The following is a 22,056-nucleotide window of genomic DNA, read 5'->3' as shown; positions in this document are numbered from 1 at the left end:
TGGTAATAACACTACATACCTTATAAAGTTGATGTAGGAATAAAATAAGATAATGTATATCAAATAGTTCCAGACACATAGAAAGCACTCAATAAACACTAGCTATTATTAGAAGTATTACAGTCAACCTATATTATAGGAAATGCCATAAAATACATATTTCTAATAATTACGAATTATTGTACTTAACTCATTATAAATGGAAATAAGAGAAATCATGCCAGTTATGTGATGTAATTCTGTTTTCTTTAATCTAAAACCACTGATTTCTCTACATCCACTGCCTTCCTCACTCCCTTTGATGTTTGCCTCCCCTTCACTCTCCAAACATATTCACATTACAGAACACTTCCTGATTGCAGTAATTTCCTAATTGGAACACTTGTTATCTTGAAGTACTAAGGTGAAGATTCCTCCTATGTCTGATGCCACTTTCCAGAATTCAGGGTTGGGGTGGATGGGTGTGTAGCCCTGGGAACAGCTGACAGGTTTTGGTGGCAGTAGTGTGATGACGTCTTCAGACATTGACTATAGTTTAACCACCCAAGCAGGACCAGCACCCCAGCTTGGGAAGGCTCATGCCGTGTTAGTGTTAAGACTTAAATGCTATTTATTTTAGCTTGAGTGTTTTTTGTTTTCTGAAGGTCCAACATTCCTCTATTCAGTTTACATCTTTTCTAACCTACCCCACGTGTTCCGTCCAACAGAATTACATTTTACATAAAGTCAGAGCTCTTGGCTGGTCTGTCCTGTTCCACCAGAGTGTCCTAATTGCCTGGAGGCTGCCAGATAACATTCCACTTCCCCTCCACATAATTCTCAGCATGTACCTACCTGTACGTTTGCTTCACCTTGTCACTTGCCTGGTCCTTGGTCACTTCCAGCATGGTCTCCTGTCATCTTTGGCACCCATCGGGAGACACAGAGTAAATACAAGCTCGTGTAAACACAGGCTAGCAGATGTTTAGTCATGAGCTCCACACCACCAAATATTGCGTTCGTCCTGGCGTGACTCCTTCAGAGACCCACCCTGGCCATGGCAGGTCATCTTGAGGCCTGCCAACAGCCCCCGCTCTTGTTTCCTAAGCCACCCCCTCACCTTCTCGGCACCTCTCAAATTTTCTCCTTTCAGTAACTTGGACCCCTGGCCTGACTTCTTTAGCTTGCAACGGGAGTCCGTCTCTCTTCTGGCTTTTGAACTTGGCTTCCCTACCAAGAATGCTTTGTAAGTTAAGAGGCTTTGGTTTTCGAGTCACAGGAAACCTAACATTAACTGGCTTAAGTAATAGAGGAAATTAATCAGTCTGGATGACGTGGAAGGCCGGAAGAACTCTGGGTCCACACCAGCCATGTCAGCATTGCTGGTATGTCATTCAAGCTTGAGGAGAATCCCGTGAATTCTGGGGGGTCTTTATTTCTTCTTCAGCCTTTGGACTTGCAGGGCTCTGGTTGTTCTGGGGCTGTTTGGGAGACAGCAGCACTGTGTTCCCTCTTGTCACAGCCCACATTAATCTTGATCAGCTAATTGACAATGAGGACCCAAAATGCAACCAACATTCCACTCAATAAAAATCACAAGCAGAGGGTCCTTCTCAACAGAACAGTGTTGGGTAGTGATATCAAACAAATCGGGAAACAGGGACTGCGTCCTCAAACCGTAGCCATACATACGCGTGTGATATACATAAATTATATCACGTGTACATTATACAACGTACAATGTGTATGTGTGAAAGTGAGATAGAGAGACTGCTTCTGAAATACTTGAAAAACAACATTTGAAGGGCTGGTGTGAAGCTACCCTTGCTTATATAATCTGATGGATTGCTTCCATTGTGCTTCCAGGACTAACATAGTACAGTTATGTAATTGTAAATAAAGAGAGCCAAAGCAGAAGAGGAAATAGTGTGATGTACCTTTGGATATGGCCGCCTGAGTCACAGCAGTGGAGAAATGAGTGATTGTTTGTGAGCAAGGTACGAGCAGACCTCGTGTTACAAGCAGCTGTCACAGCTGTAAAATGGAGACTAATTCTGAGTTCCATGTACAGCATTTTATTACTCTTTTGAACTATACTTGCAGACCCAAATCACAGTCACCATCGATGAGTCCTAGGGGTATCGTATGTGGGATGATCATAAAGTATGTTGGAACCCGCCTGCTAGACCAGTGGGATGCGAGAATTTTGCCAGGAATGGGGGAAATTATCTTGGCTATGAGGACTGACCCTTTAGAGGCAATGAAGAGTCCAAGTCACAGGGTCCCAGAGGAGAAAATTTGAATTTGATTCCTGCCTTGATGTCAGAAAGATCTGATCTGGTGGGTGGCCTGGCAGGTCAGTGAGTGGCAATGTCACGATCCCTCCCCCATATCGAGGCACAAACTCACCCAGTGGCTGGGGCCTGACATAGACACTAGAGTTCAGTCTCCAGGAGGATGGAGCTGGCAAAATACGGCCAGAGTGCAAGGCAGGCATTGCTCTCGAAACGGACATGTACTCTTGAAACCTAAGCAGGTGTTGGGAAAGAGCTGTCATTCAGTGAGGTCCCAAGTTTCCAACTTTAGGGTAGGAAGCCTCTCGCAAACCCTGGGCTGGCCCTGCGAGAGGCAGCCTGCAATCCTGCTTCTTTGGAAACAGAAGATGACAGATTTTTTAAATTATTATTATGAATATGTTCTTGAAAAATTTGAAAGTAAGGGGACCTCATCTCAATCTGGATGCAAGCAATCGCATTCTTTGTGTTCAGCATGTCTGTCCTTGTTTCAAAGATTCGCCTTTCCCATGTTAAACGGGGTTGATTTGTTTTGTAATAGAACCAAGTTTAAGATTTCCTTAAGTGATATCACACCTTCCTTAACTATTGTTGCTCTCCTTTTAACCAAGTGTTAAAAGCCCCCAAAGGATGTCTTATTAAATTTTTCCCATAAATTTGCTCTGCTGCAACTTAAGTTTCTCAAAAGCAAAAAAACATGGTGGCTTCTTAGTAAGCTTAGTAAGGCTTATCCTTAATGGAGTTCGGTTTTTTAAAATAATGAATGTACGGTTATGTAAGTAAATGTGTTCCCGAGTAAAAGACAAAATGTAATAGTGCTTAATTGTATGGAAAGGCAATATGTTGGGCTTTTCTGCCTAGGTTTTAAGGTTGATTAAAAATTGGCATGGGACGGCTTGTAGAATAGCAACGATATACTGTGGTATGTAACCCTGACCTGTTCTGTTGGCTCTAAATCACCAGATTTGGATCCAGTGGCATGAGAGTTTCTCAGGATAGAAAGGCAATAACCGTATAACATACAAAAACCAAGATAACAAATTAAAACTCTGTTCCTGACTGAAAATTTTTCTTTCTTCTTTTTCACGTATGGGATTATAGTTTTAACTTAGCTTGGGTTAGTATTGCAGACAACGTAATTATCTACAAGGGCAAAGGAGATTAGTGGTAAGAATAGTCCAACCCATTCGGTAATCTAGAAAGCATTTCATATTTCAGGTTGCCTCCAATGTTTGCTGCGATGAATATGAATATTGTTCCTCTATGGCCCTGCTGTAATTAACTCTCCACATTTCCCCTACTTCTTCTCCGAGATCCTGAAGTGTCTCCTAATTGGTTTTCCTATTCCCTGTCTTGCTCCCTCCTAGTCCATCCTCCACACTGTAGCCAGGATGAGTCTTCTAAAAGTCACGGCTGGACCTAACATTCTCTGGTTTAGAGTCCTGCATGTTGTAGCACCACCAGCAGATCCATGGCACGAAAAGCCTCCTGCCTGCCTCTCCAGTCCAGCTGTACTGGAGTCGTGCAGATGTGATTAAAGTTAAAGATCTTGAGGTGGGATGATTATCCTGGATTATCTGGATGGACCCTAAATGCCGTCACATGTATCTTTTTATAAGAGGAAGACCCAGGGAGATTTCATATGGAAGAGGAAGGCAATGTGGCCACAGAGACAGAGATTAGAGTGATAGAACCATAATCCAAGGATATGTCAGCAGCCACCAGAAACTGGGGGAGGCAAGGAATGGATTCTCCCTTAAAGCCTCTAGAGAGAGTGTGTCCCTGCCATGTTTTTTCTTTAATCCTTGAAATAAAAATTTTAATGACTGAAATTAATAACTAAACAGGTTAGGTAAACAGTAAATTGGAAACAGCGAAAGAGCCTTATATCACAGTATAGGCAAACAAGTTCCAGTCTGTGCACCTGTATGCAAAATGTTATTTTAAAATAAGGCTTCTAGAAAAAAATGTAGGAAGTTTTCTCATGACCTTTTAACCCAGATATAAAGGGTACCACACATAAAGTTAAGGATCAATAAGTTTACTTCATCAATAGAGTATATTTAAGTCCGTTTATTACTTAAAAGTTTCTATGCAAAAAGAGGCAAGACACAGAGTGAGAAAAGTTGTACGGAATGCATATATTCAAAAAGAAATCATATTGGGGATAAAGTACTCTTACACGTCAAGTACAAAAAGACTGCCACCATCAATTAAAAATTGGACAGTCTGGAAAAACATTTAATGAAACAAGAGAGCCAAGTGGTTTATAAGATTATCTGAAGGTTCAACATCATTGGTCATTATAAAAATGGAAATTTAAACCATAATGAGATGTGAGGTTCTCTAGAATAGCTAAACTTAAAAAAAATTACAATACCAAGTGTTGGAGGGGGAGAGAGGCACCTGGAAATGTTATTTACTTCTATATAACATTTTGGAAGAATCTTTGTGAGTAATTATAAAACCCAGACATATGCATACCCTATGAACTAGCAACTGAACTTCTTGGTATGTGGGCCCTGCCACCTTGATTTCACCCCAGTGAAATTGATTTGGGGCTTCTGGGCTCCAGAACGGTGAGAGAATAAATTTCTGTGGTTTTAAGCCACCAGGTTTGTGTTAATTCGTTACAGCAGTCACAGGACGCTAGCATACTCTCCAACCTAGGCAGATTTGTACTTTGTCCCTTCTGTTCCCATGGGTTCTATAGAACATACCTCTATTATAGATGTCACAGGTGGTAGTCTGTTATTGGTCGCTTTTTCTACTTTGCATCTACTTTGCATCCTTAGTTCCTGAAATAGGACCTAATATTTAGCAGTTACTAAATAAATACCAAATGGGTGCATGACTGAGTGACTAGCTTCTGGTGTGGGCTTCGAGTTGTCTGTCTCCCATATCTACCATCTTCTCTCTGATCACTTCCATTTTATGTCCTTTTCCTCCACCTTGTGTGTTTTTCCCAAGCAGTGTCTACCTGTGGTTTTAAGCTGTGCAGTGGTTTTATTTTTCTACTTAGTCTCTTTCCTTGGTTCAGCCAGCTTCCTTTTTATTTCTTGCTTTTATTTCTTTCCCTGTTATCATCTCCTCTTTTAACTCTTTTTCAATGAATCCATATTCTCTTTAATTTCATTGAGTCTATAAAGCAGAATTTTTTAACTTCTTACTTTGAAAATTTTCCAACCTATAGATAATTAAGAAGAATAATACAGTAAACACCATATGTCCTTCACGTGGAGATTCACCAGTTGTTAACATTGTGAAATATTTGTTTGTTCTCTCTCTCTCTCTCCCTCTGTTTTTTATTTTATATTGTCATGTATCATTTGAAAGTAAGTTGCACATATTATGAGTCTTCACTCCTAGAAACTTAAGGATGTATTGCCAAGATTTTGGATGTCCTCCTATCCCCTCCCAACTTTCTGGAAGTAGATTTGTGTCTACCTGTTTACTAGGTGCAAATAAAAAACAACCCCAGCTCATTCCTAAGAGTTTCCTGTGAGATGAAGTGACCTGAATGTTCATTTCTCAGGTATATCATTCCCTTTCAGGTTCAGGCTCTTAAGATCATTCCTGCAGTGATTAGTTGACCTAAATCACTTAACCTATGGTATTTCTGGTATTCGAAACTGGATCGCTCACGTCCATGTTCAGGGATATTTTACTGCCTGGAACAGGAGGTAGCATTATTCTAGTTGTGAGTTGAATATGACTATTACAGTGTTCAAGACTAGCTCTGGGGCTTCCCTGGTGGCGCAGTGGTTGAGAGTCCGCCTGCCGATGCAGGGGACATGGGTTCGTGCCCCGGGCCGGGAAGATCCCACGTGCCGCGGAGCGGCTGGGCCCGTGAGCCATGGCCGCTGAGCCTGCGCGTCCGGAGCCTGTGCTCCGCAACGGGACAGGCCACAACAGTGAGAGGCCCGCGTACAGGAAAAAAAAAAAAAAGACTAGCTCTGAATCAATGGTTCTTTTGTACTAGCTCCACTGGGTCTGATTCCAGATTTATGTTTTGAAGGCAGAGCCAGGAATATGGTTGAGTTCAAAGCCAGAACTGGGATAGACTATGACCAATTCCATACATCCCTCTTATCATACCCCATTGCCATCTGGCCAAACTGCCCCACCCATGGATTATAGGTCAATGACTTTATGTGAAATGTCTAAAGAACATTCTGGCACCAAAAAGTAGGAGATAAGATTGTTATTCCAAATAAAACAAAAACATCCTTAGTACTCATTAGTACTGATATTTTGAACCTCATTCTCCATAAATTGTTTGCTGTGGCTCCTACCATCTATTTGTCAAGCCATCCTGGAAAAGCCAGAAATTGAGCTACAGTACTGACAGGAGTGAGCATGGCAAAAATTAAGGCCATCTTTCTGTGTCTCTGGTCTGTACTTCTAGCTGCATTGTTAAGGTGTGGAGCAACCTTTCCTTCTAACTATTATCTTTGCTTTATTTTATTTGCACTGAGAAAAAGAAACAGGTCCTGCTAATTTTAAAACTGTGGTAAATTGGCATTGACTAGCCAGATGGTTACCTATTGCGGTCTGTGAAGAAATGGTGATTCAGACATGAGCTGGGTGCCTTGGGGCCAGAATTTGCCTGGTATCTATCTAGTTGTGTGACTTTGCACAAGTCACTTTCCTTCTCTGGCCCTCTTTTCTCTTTCCTGACCACCAGTCTCCAGATCAACAGGGAGGGGAGAAAAGAGGGCGGGGGAGAGAGAAGCTCTGAGTTTCCACTAATTCTAATATGCTAGAAATCAGATAACACTCTGAATAAAGTAATGAAGTAAACTAGATGTCTTTAATTTAAATGGCAAGTTTATAAGGGCTGCTCACTGTACGCAAATGACACTTCTGATTGCAGGTGAGGATTTTGTAGTCATTAAAGCACATTTACCAGAGCCTCTAACTGGAAACAGCATTTAGTAATGCTTGCCTCAAGTCACTCTATGTCCTTGAAGGTAATTAAACCACCTTTTTAAAGAAACATTGCAAATTTGAACCTTCCCTTCCCAACAATTAGGGGCATTAATGAGGATTTACTGAATTACTACTCTTTACAGGTATGTGTCAAATGAATTTAATGAGCATGCAATTAACCTTGAATAATTAGGTAAATTTTCAGAAAAACGAACAATAAGGTATACCAGTTTATATGTGTACTGGCGTACTTCCGAGATATTGCACGTTCAGTTCCAGACCACCGCAATAAAGCAAGTATCACAACAAAGTGAGTCACATGAATTTTTTGGTTTCCCAGTGCATGTAAAAGTTATATTTACACCTACAGTAGTCTGTTAAATGTGCAATTATATTGCATATTGCATCATGTCTAAAAAAACAAGGTATATTGATTAAAAAACACTTTATTGCTAAGAAATGCTAACCATCATCTGAGCCTTCATATTTCATATTTCATATTTCAGGTTTCTTGAAATATTTCATATTTCAAGACCCAATGCATCAAAAAACACAAAAGTCAACAGGCAGCTTTCTTTTATTTATTTATTTTTGGCTGTGTTGGGTCTTCGTTGCTGCGTGCGGGCTTTCTCTAGTTGCGGCAAGCGGGGGCTACTCTTCATTGCGGTGCATGGACTTCTCATTGCAGTGGCTTCTCTTGTTGTGGAGCATGGGCTCACAGGCTTCAGTAGTTATAGCAGGCGGGCTCAGTAGTTGTGGCTCACGGGCTGTAGAGCACAGGCTGAGTAGTTGTGGCACATAGGCCTAGTTGCTCTGCGGCATGTGGGATCTTCCCAGACCAGGGCTCGAACCCGTGTCCCTTGCATTGGCAGGTGGAATCTTAACAACTGCGCCACCAGGGAAGCCCCAGCAGGCAGCTTTCTATTGCACACTAGTGGACACTTAATTGTTGAAATCTGAATTCTGGGACAAGCTTGTTCTCTCATGAAACTGAGTGTTTGCTGTATTCAAACCCCAGTTGATTATAAAATACTGTTTGACATCTTCCTAGGGCCAAAGGTCAAAATTTACTATTTCTAGACAGTGTATAATCAATCTGAGACTATTTCAGTTCAAATAGCATTTAATAAACAACTTCTCTGTGCCAAAGACCTCTACTAGTCATTTGGGTTACAAAGATGAGTTGATAAGTCATAGCTCTGCCCTCAAGGAGTTTATAGTCTAGAGGGGAAATGCACTTGTAAAACATAATTATAGTACAGTTTAATATATGTACTGATAGGCATGTATAAAGACTCAATTCAAAAGGAGGCCAGAAAAGCTAAACTTGAAGATAGATCTGAGGAAATTATCCATAACTCAGTACAAAGAGATAGAGTTGGAAAATATGAGAGCTATTTTAGGAAACAAGAATTAAAAAGTCCAACATACTTGTAAGAGGAGTTCTACATGGAGAGAATAGAGAGAACCATAGATGTTGGATTGTAGTTGTGTAAGATGTTAACATCAAGGGGAGGACTGGGGGAAGAGTTCATGGACCTACCTGGACATTTCTTTGTAACCTACTGTGAGTCCATAATTATTTCAGAATTAAAAACATTTAACAGTAATTACTGAAAGACTATAAATAAGATGTGTAACTTCCTAGCCAGAAGAGTAGGGGAAAGAAAAGAATAAAGAAAACTCAATCGTTTCAACAGGATTCAGGAAAAGAGAAACTAGAAAGCAAAGAAAAAGCAAGATAACTACAAACACAAAAAATATAGAAATAAAGGAAAATATATTTACAATCACAATAAACAAAATGGACTAACCTCCCCATCTGACAGAAAGTCTCAGGATTTTTTTTTTAATCTAGTTATTTTCTATATATAAGAGACTTGACTAAAATATGATGCAGAAATGTTAAAGTGATGTGGAAAGTAGCAAATATCAAAAGAAAGCAGCTACAGTAATATCAGCTAAAATAGATTTTGAAGAAAAAACCTAATGATAAAAGGAACAATTACTGGGGGTGGTGGTGGTGGTGTGATGAATTGGGAGATTGGGATTGACATGTGTACACTGATGTGTATAAAATGGATGACTAATAAGCAAAAAATAAATAAATAAAAAATAAACATAAGTAAATAAATAAATAAAAATAAAATTTAAAAAAAGGAACAATTAGCTGGGAAGATAAAACCATCCTGATCCTGTATATACCTAGGACTATAGTCTTAAAATATATAAATACATGTTTGAGTAGATTTTTAACATACCTCCCTAGGCAATTGATTGACAAAGCAATACAAAATTTAGTAAGAATATCAAAGATTTGAACAATGACTTAATGGAGATAGATAGATGAATGGATAGATAGATAGATAGGAAGGATATATAAAATGTATTAACTCAACTTTTAAATATTTTATTTTCAAACATACATGGAACACTTATAAACTTGACCCTACACCAGCAGGTCACAAAACAAATTCCAATTTAGACTGTGTAATAGGTCAAAAGCAAATGTTAATATACACACAGTGTATTTTCTGCCCACGACTCAGTAAAATTAGAAATTAGTAATAAAGTGATAATCGACACCTCATTCATTTAGAAATATTAAAAAAACACATCTCTGAATAATATAAGGCTCAGATAAAAATGATGAGATAATCAGAAAATATTTAGAACTAAATACCAATGAAAACTGTACATGCCAAAACTATGCAGGCAGCTAAAACAGGGTGTACTTAGGGGGAAATGTAAAGCCCTATCTGCATGACAGAAAGAAACAGAAAAAGCTAATGAGTTAAGAGTCCAAATGAAGAAGATGAAAAAAAGAAAAACTGAGTAAACAAAATAGATAATAAAAATAAATCGAGGAAAGAAAGAAATATATTTGTATCAACTTCAGAAAAAAAAGTCACTTATCTCTGGGAGGAAGAAGAGACTGAAATAGAGCTAGTTACATTTGTAACATTTTATTTCTTTGGGCAAAAAAAAAGATGTAAATGCTTTGTGTTTTTAAAATTATTTTTGTATAACAACTTATTGAAATATAATTCACATATCATATAATCCACTCATTTAAATTGTACAGTTCACTGAGTTGTACAATCATTACCTCCAGCCTTTAGCTGTCATATGAACAATACTGGTATGTAAATTTGTGTACAAGCTTTTGTGTGGATATATGTTTTCATTTCTCTTGGATATATACCTCGGCATGGAATTGCTGAGTCAAATGGAAATTCCATGCTTAACTTTTTGAAGAACTTCCAGACTGTTTTCCAAAGTGGTTGCACCATTATATATTTCCATGAGCAGTGTTAGAGGGTTCTGATTTATCTACATCCTTACTAACACTTGTTATTATCTGACTTTTTGATTATAGCTATATTATTTGTTATGAAGTGGTATATCACTGTGGTTTTGATTTGCAATCCCTGATGACTAGTGATGTTGAACATCTTTTCAATGTACTTGTTAGCCATTTGTCTTCTTTGGAGAAAGGTCTATTCAGATCCTTTGCCCATTTTTAATTGAGTCATTTGTCTTTTTATTATTGCGTTGTAAGTGTTCTTTATATAGTCTAGGTATAAGTCCCTTGCCAGATATATGATTTCCAAATATTTTCTCCCATTTTGTGGATTATCTTTTCACTTTCCTTGATAGTGTCCTTTGAAACAGAAAGTTTTTTAATATTGATGAGGTCCAATTATTTTTTCTTTGTTGCTTATGCTTTTGATGTCTTATCTATGGGAATCCATGGCCAAATCCAAGGTCACAAAGATTTACCCTTATGTTTTCTTCTGAGAACTTTATAGTTTGGGCTCCTACATTTAGGTCTTTTGGTTAATTTTGAGTTAATTTTTGTATATGTTATGAGATCAGCAACTGTACCATTTTACATCCCCACCAACAATGAACTAGGGTTTCAATTTCTCCACATCCTTACCAACACTTGTTATTTTCTGTTGTTTTTTTTTTAATTGTAGCTCTCCTACTGGGTTTGAAGTGGTAGCTTATTGTGGTTTTGATTTGCATTTCCCTAATGATTAGTGCTATTGAGCATCTTTTCATGTGCCTATTGGCCATTTATATATCTTCTTTGAAGAAAAGTCTATTTGAGTTCTTTGACCATTTTTCAGTTGCATTGTTTATTTTGTTGTTGTTGAGTTGTAGGGATTCTTTATATATTCTATATATCAATCTTTATCAGATATATGATTTGCAAATATTTTCCGCCGTTGTGTGGGTTGCCTTTCACTCTGCTAATAGTGTCCTTTGGTGCACAAGAGATTTTAATCTTGATAAAGTCCAGCTTATCTATTTTTTCTTCTGTTGCCTGTGCTTTCCGTGTCATATCCAAGAAATCATTGCGAAATCCTGCTAACCAATTTCTAAACACTTGGCCTGGTGGTGTTTAAACTACTCAGTGAATCATTTAAAGAATTTTGAAGTAAGCTTATTTCTATTCAACAATTTACTTTTATAATTACAGAAGATTTTCATAATTATCCATTCAATCCCAAACTTCTTCTGGATTTTTATTTTCCTGATTACTGCCAAATGCAGTCAGTCAATTGTAAATCGAAAGCATGGAAATAGCACATTATATTATGATACAATTGTTCCCCATGAGGAATAGTGATCAAAATTAGTGCCAACTGCTTTTATTAGGAAAAGAAAATTCTTAACTGATTAAAGGCCATGGATATTATATGTCAACTATTAAATGGGTTTTCAACTTTTGTGCTTCATTTTTTAGAAATACTGAATTTCACTTCAGCACATATAATGAAGTTCTAAAACTTCAAAGACATTTTGCATTCTGAAAAGGGTTCCTTGTGGTTGTAATGTTCATTTGAAATTCAAATAACTCCTTGGAATTTGAAGCTAGCTAGAAGTTATGTACTGTAGAAGAAGAAGGGGGAAGAGCCCTTCTATCATTGCTAATTTTTACTGCTAGAAGATATTACATCTTTGTACCTAGATAGGAGCAGAATATGCATCTCTTGAAGTCATCAAATAATACATATGCTATCTATAGTGAAGATCTTGGGCAATGTGTCAGAACTAATTTTTTAACCTCTGTAGTTCTTGTTTTAAACCACTCTATGCTTTCTAAAGCAAGTATTTTTTTAAGCCCCTCATTTTTTTTTAAGTCTCTACATTTTATAGTAGATGAGGTAGAAGACCCAATGGAAGTCTTAGACATGATTCCCTTCCCTCAGAGAATTTGCCATCTATTTATAGAGCCTAATGATACACCTGACAATATAAAAGAAGAAATAAGGGATGTTCACCATTTAGAGTCTGAGAAAGTAAAGATGGGCTGTGGTGTCTGAGAAGGTTGTAAGGAGGTAGAGCTCTGATGGCCAGGAGGGTGAGGTCTGATTGAAATGGGCTGAGGGAAGAAGATACTCTGTCTGAGTGAGAGGAATGACATGAGAAAAAGTATGACATCTGACTGGAGAAGTCAGGACCCAGATACCCAAGGTAGAGGGAGCACCTTAAAGTGTGCTGTGGACAATTGGATGGGTCAGGTTGGGGACCGATTATGGGGAGCTGGTACAGTAGTTTTGTGTTTAATATAGTTGTCTGTAGAGAGACATTGTGGGTTCTTGACCAGCAGAGTGGCGGGAAAATTTAGTCTGTCTCCAGTGAGGTTCATAGCAGTTTAGAGATAAAGGGATTTTGGGAAACACCTTATCCAACATCCCCTGTTTACTGAGGCCGGGGAGCTGAAATAACTTACTCAGTGTTGCCCATTAGAAAATAGCAGATCTGAATCTCAGGTTCATCCTTTAACCCCAAAGCCAATGATCTCTCTTTCATACCACAGTCTTCCAGAATATCTTAAGAGAAAGAAAAGAGGGAGAACAGAAATAATTATATAGTCCATACTTGAGGCAATGAACACCCCAATCAGAGAGGTTGCTGAGGAAATTGGCAGACAGGATAAATAGAAGCATCTTAGTGGGAAAAAGTCAGAACCTGATGACTATTTATTTTAGTGAATGAAGCACATATCTAGAGAATTCAGTAAAGGACTGAACTAGTTATAAAAAATAATATTTGACTAAAGTGAAAAATTAATCCTAATAAAACCATTATTCATATTCCAAGTGACCCTGGCAAACGGGTGCTAAGTAAATATTTGCTGAATGAATGAACAAATGAATGAATGTATCAACTTAAATTTTCATAGTTTTTTTGGTAAATATCTTACAAGTGCTATTTAAAGTACCATTTAAAGAAAACATTTTCTTTTATAGATTCACCTTTTTGGAGTTTTGCTGGCCATTTTAGGAAACTTGGTAATCAGCGTTTCCCTAAATATTCAGGTAAGAAGAAGCTTATTTTCCTAACTCTGTCGTTTGATCCAGGGACACATTATGACTTCAGTGAGCCTCAGGCACTTTTGCCTTCTTGGACTTCCTCCTCCATTAAAGAAAGTATATCTTATGACCTCATTGATATAAAGACAAATATAATCCAGGCTAGATTGTGTCCATCTTTTTTCTTCTGATTTTAAGAGAAGTTAAATATTTTGTGAGCCTCTTAATAGTATTGTGTACCCCAGACCAGGCGCCTGTGAATTTGTATCACACTTAAAAAGATGCTCATATCTTAGCATAAGCCAAGATTTATTTTAATGTTCTACATTTTCTTATAGTACTTTTATTATTTTCTAAATAACTTCTGAAATTTTTAAAAAATTTTAAAGAAAAGATTTTAAAGTAATCTAGAATTGTACATACTTCTTAAGGAAGTAAATTCAGTTATCATAAAATCAATAGGGAAATAGAGCTTTATTTAATGGCCAGTTTTTCAGGAATTCATACATTTCCAATACAAAGAAATACTGAAACCAGATATAAATGAGTTCCCCCATCCCTCTGCTACCAGAGCTTTCTGCCCTGTTATGTTTATTGTGGTAGCAACTTCGACTCATAGATTTGAATCCCTTTTCCAAAGGTGTTTCTTTAGTAACTTATTATCTTTATTTCAGCATTTGAATTTTTTTGACAATCTAAAAGAAGTATTTTGGTGTGGTGGACTAAAAAGTCACTTAACTCCTTAACACACACTCCGTCTTTAGATAGTAACAGTGATAACAATGATATTTACTTCACAGAGTTGTTATGAGAATTAAGCAATATGTGAGAAGGCCCTTTAAACTATAAAATGCTATATCAGTATGATTCACTTCTGTTAATATGTTTGGAACAAACAGAAAACCATAATAATTGCTCTATAATAATCTGCAAATAAATTTAAAAGCCATGAAGCAATTTTATAGGACCAAAAATTTCAAGGCCAAGTTTTGGTTGGGTGGAAATATTTTCTTATTTACATCGTGATGTACTTCCAGAAATATTCGCATCTTCAGTTGGCGCACCAAGAACACCCAAGGCCACACTTCAAGAGCATGCTGTGGTGGAGCGGCATCATACTGATGGCTGTGGGAGAGACAGGAAACTTTGCAGCCTATGGATTTGCCCCCATTACTCTCATTGCTCCATTAGGCTGTATGTCTGTTACAGGTGAGCCATTTTTCTGTGTTTTGACCAATAGAAATTTTAAGAGATCAAAATAGTTGGCAAAAAAAAATACAACTTAAACAACACATGCACAAAAGAAAAAAGTCATTTCCTGTTTTCTTAGCATGTTAACTTGGAACAATTATACTACCAATTTCAGTTATTCACTGTCATGGTGCCACATGAACCACAAAGAAACTTGCATTTTGTAGCTGTAACATCTATGTTTCAAAGCCTGATTCCCAGTGTCTGAGTCTTAATAAATGAAATTAACAGTAGCAGAAAATGTTATACCATGCTTTTTAATCATTAATGAATTATCTTAAAGCATTTGTGATAAAATGTTATGTTTTCTTCATATGCTAAACTGACATTACACGTAGTTAGAGTCCTTGATGCCTGATCCATAGGTTAGCATCTCTTTTACATTAAGAATTAGAAATAAAAACAAATGGGACCTAATGAAACTGAAAAGCTCTTACACAGCAAAGGAACCATAAACAAGACGAAAAGACAATCCTCATAATGGGAGAAAATATTTGCCAATGAAGCAACTGACAAAGGAAAAATCTCCAAAGTATACAAGCAGCTCATGCAGCTCAATATCAAAAAGACAAACAACCCAATCCAAAAATGGGCAGAAGACCTAAAAAGACATTTCTCCAAAGAAGACATACAGACGGGCAACAAACACGTGAAAGGATGCTCAGCATCACTAATCATCAGAGAACTGCAAATCAAAACTACAATGAGGTATCACCTCACACCAGTCAGAATGGCCATCATCAAAAAATCTACAAACAATAAATGCTGGAGAGGGTGTGGAGAAAAGGGAACCTTCGTGCACTGTTGGTGGGAATGTAAATTGATACAGCCACTATGGAGAACACTATGGAGGTTCCTTAAAAAATTAAAAATAGAACTACCATATGACCCAGCCATCCCACTACTGGGCATATACCCTGAGAAAACCATAACTCAAGAAGAGTCACGTACCACAATGTTCATTGTAGCACTATTTACAATAGCCAGGACATGGAAGCAACCTAAGTGTCCATCAACAGATGAATGGATAAAGAAGATGTGGCACATATATGCAATGGAATATTACTCAGCCATAAAAAGAAATGAAATTGAGATTTGCAGTGAGGTGGATGGACTTAGAATCTGTCATACAGAGTGAAGTAAGTCAGAAAGAGAAAAGCAAATACCGTATGCTAGCACATATATATAGAATCTAAAAAAAAAAAAAGGTTCTGAAAAACCTAGGGGCAGGACAGGAATAAAGACACAGACATAGAGAATGGACTTAAGGACACAGAGAGGGGGAAGGGTAAACTGGGACGAAGTGAGAGAGTGGCATGGACATATATACACTACCAAATGTAAAATAGGTAGCTAGTGGGAAGCAGCCGCATAGCACAGGGAGATCAGCTCGGTGCTTTGTGACCACCTAGAGGGGTGGGATAGGGAGGGTGGGAGGGAGGGAGACGCAAGAGGGAAGAGATATGGGGATATATGTATATGTATAACTGATCCACTTTGTTATAAAGCAGAAACTAACACAACAATGTAAAGCAATTATACTCCAATAAAGATGTTAAAAAAAAAAAGAATTCGATATTGGTTATTCTACGTTACTATAAGAATGTGTAATCTTAGGGCTTCCCTGGTGACGCAGTGGTTAAGGATCCGCCTGCCAATGCAGGGGACACGGGTTCGATCCCTGGTCCGGGAAGATCCCACGTGCCATGGAGCAACTAAGCCCATGCACCACAACTACTAAGCCTGCGCTCTAATGCCCGCGAGCCACAACTACTTGAGTCCGTGTGCCACAACTACAGAAGCCCGTGAACCTGGAGCCTGTGCTCCGCAACAAGAGAAGCCCGCGCACCACAAAGAAGAGTAGCCTCCGCTTGCCGCAACTGGAGAAAGTTCACGCACAGCAACAAAGACCCAACAAAGCCAAAAATTAAAAAAAAGAAAAAAAACATAAATAAATTTAAAAAAAGAAAGAATGTGTAATTTTACAGTAATGTCACAATTATCCTACTTTCAAAATTTGTATGACTTACTAAATACATTTAGAAAAGAAAATATGAGATGTTGGTAAAGACTAAAAAAAAAAGCAAAAATTACTGCTAAAAAAGAGAACAAAATCTCTAAGCCATGTTAAAATCAATAAAATCTTTTGAGTTTCACTCTTTATCTGCTGCTATGGAAACAGCATGTTTCTATGTTTCTGTGAATTTGCAATCTTCATTGAAATAGAAACAAGTTGATGGCTATTGTCTGGTAGCAACTAGATCAAGCATAATGTGCACCCACATATCCCAATTGTAATATTTCTCCTAAAAATTATATGATAGTCTTAAAACAAAGCATAGTTTAAACTGAAATAATGTATGCTCAAAGAAAATTTTATTTCATTTTGAAAGTAGTTTCCCCTTCTTAATAATTTAAAATATCTTATTTAAAATACTTTCATGATGTACAATAGTAGAATAGTTAGCAAAGAACACTTTTGGCTTTCAAGAAATGGTTCAGTTAAAATCACCCTACTCTGAATAGGCACACAATTTATGTAATCATTTGACTTTTTTTTTCTTTTTTTTTTTTTCATTTGACATTTTTAACATTCAGATAAAATCAGCAATTTGAGGATATCTTATCTTCTATTTTCTACTGCACATACCGCGTACATGGACATTCTGGATGTCTTTTTCTTCTCAAAATTTGAGAAATAATAGATAAAAGGTATTGTTACATTGTCACCTTGGGACCTCTACAGGCCCCAGTTGTTCTGAAAATGTTGTATTATTTTTCACAGTGAGTATCTGTTTAGAGGTGATCTTTAGTTTCGTTTCTTATTCTGCTTCATGCTCTGTTTCTATGCAATGTCCAAAGACAAAAGTGTCCGTGCAGATCAAACAGATGCCTCGGGGGGGAGGGTTGAGTGTGTGAGCCACATGGTACTGAAATTCTCCATTTACCTCTAGTCTCCCAGTCCTGGGAAAACTTTTTTCTGGGAATGAGAAGAAAAGAGCCATTCCAACTAACACAAAGAAAGGGGGATGTGCTAGATTTATTATAAAGATCAGCGATCTCACAGAACTGAAATATTAGCCAGACCTCTTGGGATCTGAAGTGAGAATTGGGAAATTGCCAGAGATGAAGGGCCAGCCTTGATACTCCTCATAGACCTTCAATGAAGATGCCTGTGAAGCTGCTCATTTTGGCATATCTTGCTCGAAACTCTCATTAATAACGGGAAGTTTTAAGTTTAACCACCTTCCCCTTGGACAGTGACCTGTCCTCCCCAAACTCCCTGAGGGGAGGGGGCAGTCCCCCCACCTTCAAACTTGGAGATGGGCTTTTCTCAATGCTACAGATCATTTTTCTTTGTCTGCTCCTAGCCTGGATTAATGTTTCAACTATAGAACATTTTTAGCAACCTCCCTCTCTGCCCATTTAAAATGATTCCAAGAAGTAAACTTATAGCCTCAAACATAAATTGTTTCCTGCTTTACAATCTTTGCAAACAGTAATATATGCTCATACATAACATTCTCACAGCACTCTTGCACTGAATTTAGGTCACTGTGCAATGCTGTGGGAGGGTGAGGGATGCTGGTGATTGAGAATTTTCCCCAGAACAACCCCCTACCACTTTTATAATTCTTCATGAAGATTCTAGAAACTCTAGAAAACTTGAAGCAAAAGGGACAGTATTTTTTAATAAATACGTTATCTTACGGCTATGTCTACAGATGAGGCAGAAGAGTGTCTACACGTTACTGAGCTAGAAATTTTATTTTCCCTATGATTTCTTGGGAGCTTCAAGAAAGAAATCAAACCTTTCTTTGAATTTTTTTTTTTTTAAAGATAACGTCTGTTGCAGTGTTGCATGAGGGATTGCATATTCTTTTCTGGCTTTCAAATTTTGAAAAGGAAGAAAAATAAGCAAGGAAGAAAACTGAAGTCCAGAACAGTTTTTTAAAAGTTTTAGCTCTTAAGTCTGAGTGAAGGAACTTTCTTCCATTTTCCTCATTCTCCTTGGGCAGCCTGGTTCATACCAACACACTGTGTTCCTTTTCTCCTCTCCAGAAGTAAGGATAAATTGTGAGTCACCATCTCACTACATCCAGGCTGCTAATATTGTCAGTCCCACTGTTTTGTCTTACATAATCAAAATTCCTCCTCCCTTTGTACACTTCAGTGGAACAGATTTTTTTTTTTGGTCTTTTTTTTTTTTAGGACTAGCACTACAGTAAGCACCATGGATATTTCAGTTCTCACTCTACCCACGTTCCTGCCTTGAACCATCTTCCTTTCTATTCTTTCTTTCCCTCTATCTGTGTGGCCTGCTGCTCTACACTGACATGCTTACCTGGAGACAGCATTTCTCAAGCACTAGTTTTACTGATGGTTTCATAGGTGTTCTAAGAAACAAAGAATTCTGTAAGCAAACAGGTTTCCACAATATTGGATTTAAAATGTGACACAGGTTTTGTTAGTGGAGGACTTCTTGAGGCCCTGGAATGGGCCCAGGCATGCTGTCAGTCTTTCATAGGCAGATGCAGTAAGCCAGCTTTCCCAAACCTATTGTCCACAAGGTGCCTTTATAAGAAGTATCTCAAGGGACAACAGTTTTGCAGAAAACCCTTTAGAGTTCTTCAAGCAATGCTCACAAGCAGTCACAGCATCCTAGAGACTCAAACAGGGTAGATAGCTGGCTGGTGCCTGCAGTGGGGGGTGGATAATGGGGAGTGATCCTGGTGTATAGGCAGATCTGAGTTCCCAAGCCTGCGTCCAGCTTTTGGAGAAAGAGGATCAGAGCCCTTGTATCCTTGTATCACCTTATATTTTCACCCTCTTTTTCTCACTGAAGGGCTTCCTCAGTGAATAATAGGGCAAAAGCTTATTCTGACTAAAATGCTGGTTATATGCTGGCAGTCTGATTAATTCTAGATTTTGACTTGTGTTTGTTTTTCCATTAATTAAGAAAGCTTAAGAGATGGTTTTTCAATTTCGTCTAAAGCCTCGGGTGGATACTCTTCTACAGGGCAGTAGAATGGTGGAGAGCGCAAAGCTCTAGGACCACACGGCCAGCCTTCAGATCTCAGCTCTGCCCCTGGAAAGCTCTGCGACCTTGGGCAAGTTATTTACATGGGAATATGCCTCAGCTCCCTAATCTGTAAAGTGGGGATACAAATAGTTCTTACCTCAGAAGTTGTCATGGGGAAGAATTGAGTAAACACAAACACTTAAGAACGGTGTAGGATACATAGTGCAGTGTTGGATACATAGTGCAGTGACAACTAGCCATTGTCACTGTGATTTATAATCATTATTAAAAAGAAACAAATTACTTTATTCTTTTTTTGAATTTATTTATTTAATTTATTTATTTTTGGCTGCGTTGGGTCTTCATTGCTGCGCGAAGACTTTCTCTAGTTGCGGCGAACGGGGGCTACCCTTTGTTGCGGTGCACGGGCTTCTCAGTGCGGTGGCTTCTCTTCTTGGGGAGCTCGGGTTCTAGGCACGGGCCTTCAGTAGTTGTGCCTCATGGGCTCTAGAGCGCAGGCTCAGCGGTTGTGGCGCATGGGCTTAGTTGCTCTGCAGCATGTAGGATCTTCCTGGGCCAGGGCTCGAACCCATGTGCCCTGCATTGGCAGGTGGATTCTTAACCACTGCGCCACCAGGGAAGTCCAGTACTTTATTCTTTATAACAGAGTTTACTTCCATGCCCCTGAAGGTGACTGGTGGTTAAATTATCTAAAATGGATGAACCACTTCAAGAAATGCTTTTTATTGTTCTTATCCATGCAGTTAATTAATTCTCAGGGAGCAGAAATGTGGGCTTTTCACAGCTCATTTGTTCAGCCATTAAGCAGCATTTACCCTTTGACTTCTCTACATATTCCCCACCAAAACGTGTTGGAAGATACCAAAATTTCCAAATAACCTACCAATACCAAATACATTTAAAAAACAGACACAGAAATTTGTCCAAGGAAAAACATAGCAGTCTGAGACATGCGTGCAACTTTCTGTCTTCTTGCTCTGGCTTCAAAGCACTTTTGTTCACTTGCTAATTAACTTCAGAGAGGCTTTCAGGTCTAACTGCAATTTGAGAAAGTGTTTTCTGAGAAACTAGTTATTATACCAGAAATCCAATAAAAAGAAATAAGTTGGATATTCTGAGGAGTTTGTAATAAAATTTTAAACTACTGCTAATCTTTCCTGTCCCACTTCCCCAGGAGGCCTTTCTGGGCTTCTACACTAAATTAAACAGGCTTATTCTCTCCCCCCTACACGGGCCCTCTGCTCAGCTATTTGGTGCCTTTTTGTGAATTAGAAAAAGGCATCCTTTCTCATGATACTCTATTTCTGTCTTTCTGTCTGCAAATTATCATAATACAATAATTTCATTAGAGCAGGACACTCTGGTGCCATCTGTCAGAAAATTGTCCTGAGAAATATACAAGTCACCAAGATCTGACATGTGGGTGATGCCCCCTCAGGTGTAGTGTATTTGTGCAGTGCACAACCTGCTCGACTGCATGTAGCAGCCTTGACCCTATACTTCCCCTTTGGCAACTCTCATCATGTTCACAATGACCTATTTAATGCATTCTGGCCATTCAGCTGAGACCCAGGAGACTGGTGACTGTGTGTGCCTGCTGTCTGCTCTTTCCAGGAGAGCATGGTGCAGGAAATCACACAATACAGCCTCACAGAATTGGTTTGAATTTGAATTATGATAAAATGAGGATTGGGCATTCTGGGATGCTCTGTTCTAGGATGCTGGACGAGAAGCGTTCTGTTCTGTTCTAGGGTGTTGTTTAAAAGATTTCAATTCTCAGTGAAGCACAATGGCTAAACATTTCATTGCAAACAACTTGTGAATACTCACTCCTGTAAATATTTAAAGGTTTATTAAGCTTGTCCTTTGGGGGGTCAAGTTATATTATTTGTGTATCTACAAAGCATGACTTTACATTTAATGCTTTCGTTTTTCTGTTCATCGCCATGACTGTGATCTGTGCTATGCGTCGGCATTGAGATGATTAAAAATAATAAAGTTATCAACAGTCCAAAGAGTTGAAGCCACAAAAAATTAAAGGAGGTTCGTGGTAGACCTTTCTCAGCATAAAACTGACTTGGCTAGGGGTGGCAAAGGAATGGGATATGAAGGGAAATTGTTGCAGGGGCAGGGAGGGTGGGAGAAATAAAACATAATAGAGGACTTCCCTGGTGGCGCAGTGGTTAAGAATCTGCCTGCCAATGCAGGGCACATGGGTTCAAGCCCT

General features: G+C 38.4%; 1 protein-coding gene across 4 annotated transcripts in view; it reads left to right on the top strand.

The window, feature by feature from the left end:
- Positions 1-22,056, top strand: part of NIPAL2 (NIPA like domain containing 2) — a 72,931-nt gene that overhangs the window by 5,900 nt on the left and 44,975 nt on the right. For all 4 annotated transcript variants that reach the window (XR_009536395.1, XM_060127857.1, XM_060127860.1 and 1 more), the window contains exons 2-3: positions 13,472-13,540; positions 14,572-14,743. Coding sequence is in view for 3 of the 4 variants with exons in the window: in XM_060127857.1 (XP_059983840.1) it covers positions 13,472-13,540; positions 14,572-14,743 (241 nt within the window). In the remaining variant the exon portion in view is untranslated. The remainder of the gene's footprint in view (positions 1-13,471; positions 13,541-14,571; positions 14,744-22,056) is intronic.

This window comes from Lagenorhynchus albirostris, chromosome 17, assembly GCF_949774975.1.
Source record: "Lagenorhynchus albirostris chromosome 17, mLagAlb1.1, whole genome shotgun sequence".
NCBI lineage: Eukaryota > Metazoa > Chordata > Mammalia > Artiodactyla > Delphinidae > Lagenorhynchus > Lagenorhynchus albirostris.
The sequence above is the reverse complement of the archived record's forward strand: the minus strand, read 5'-3'. Positions and strand labels throughout refer to the sequence as shown.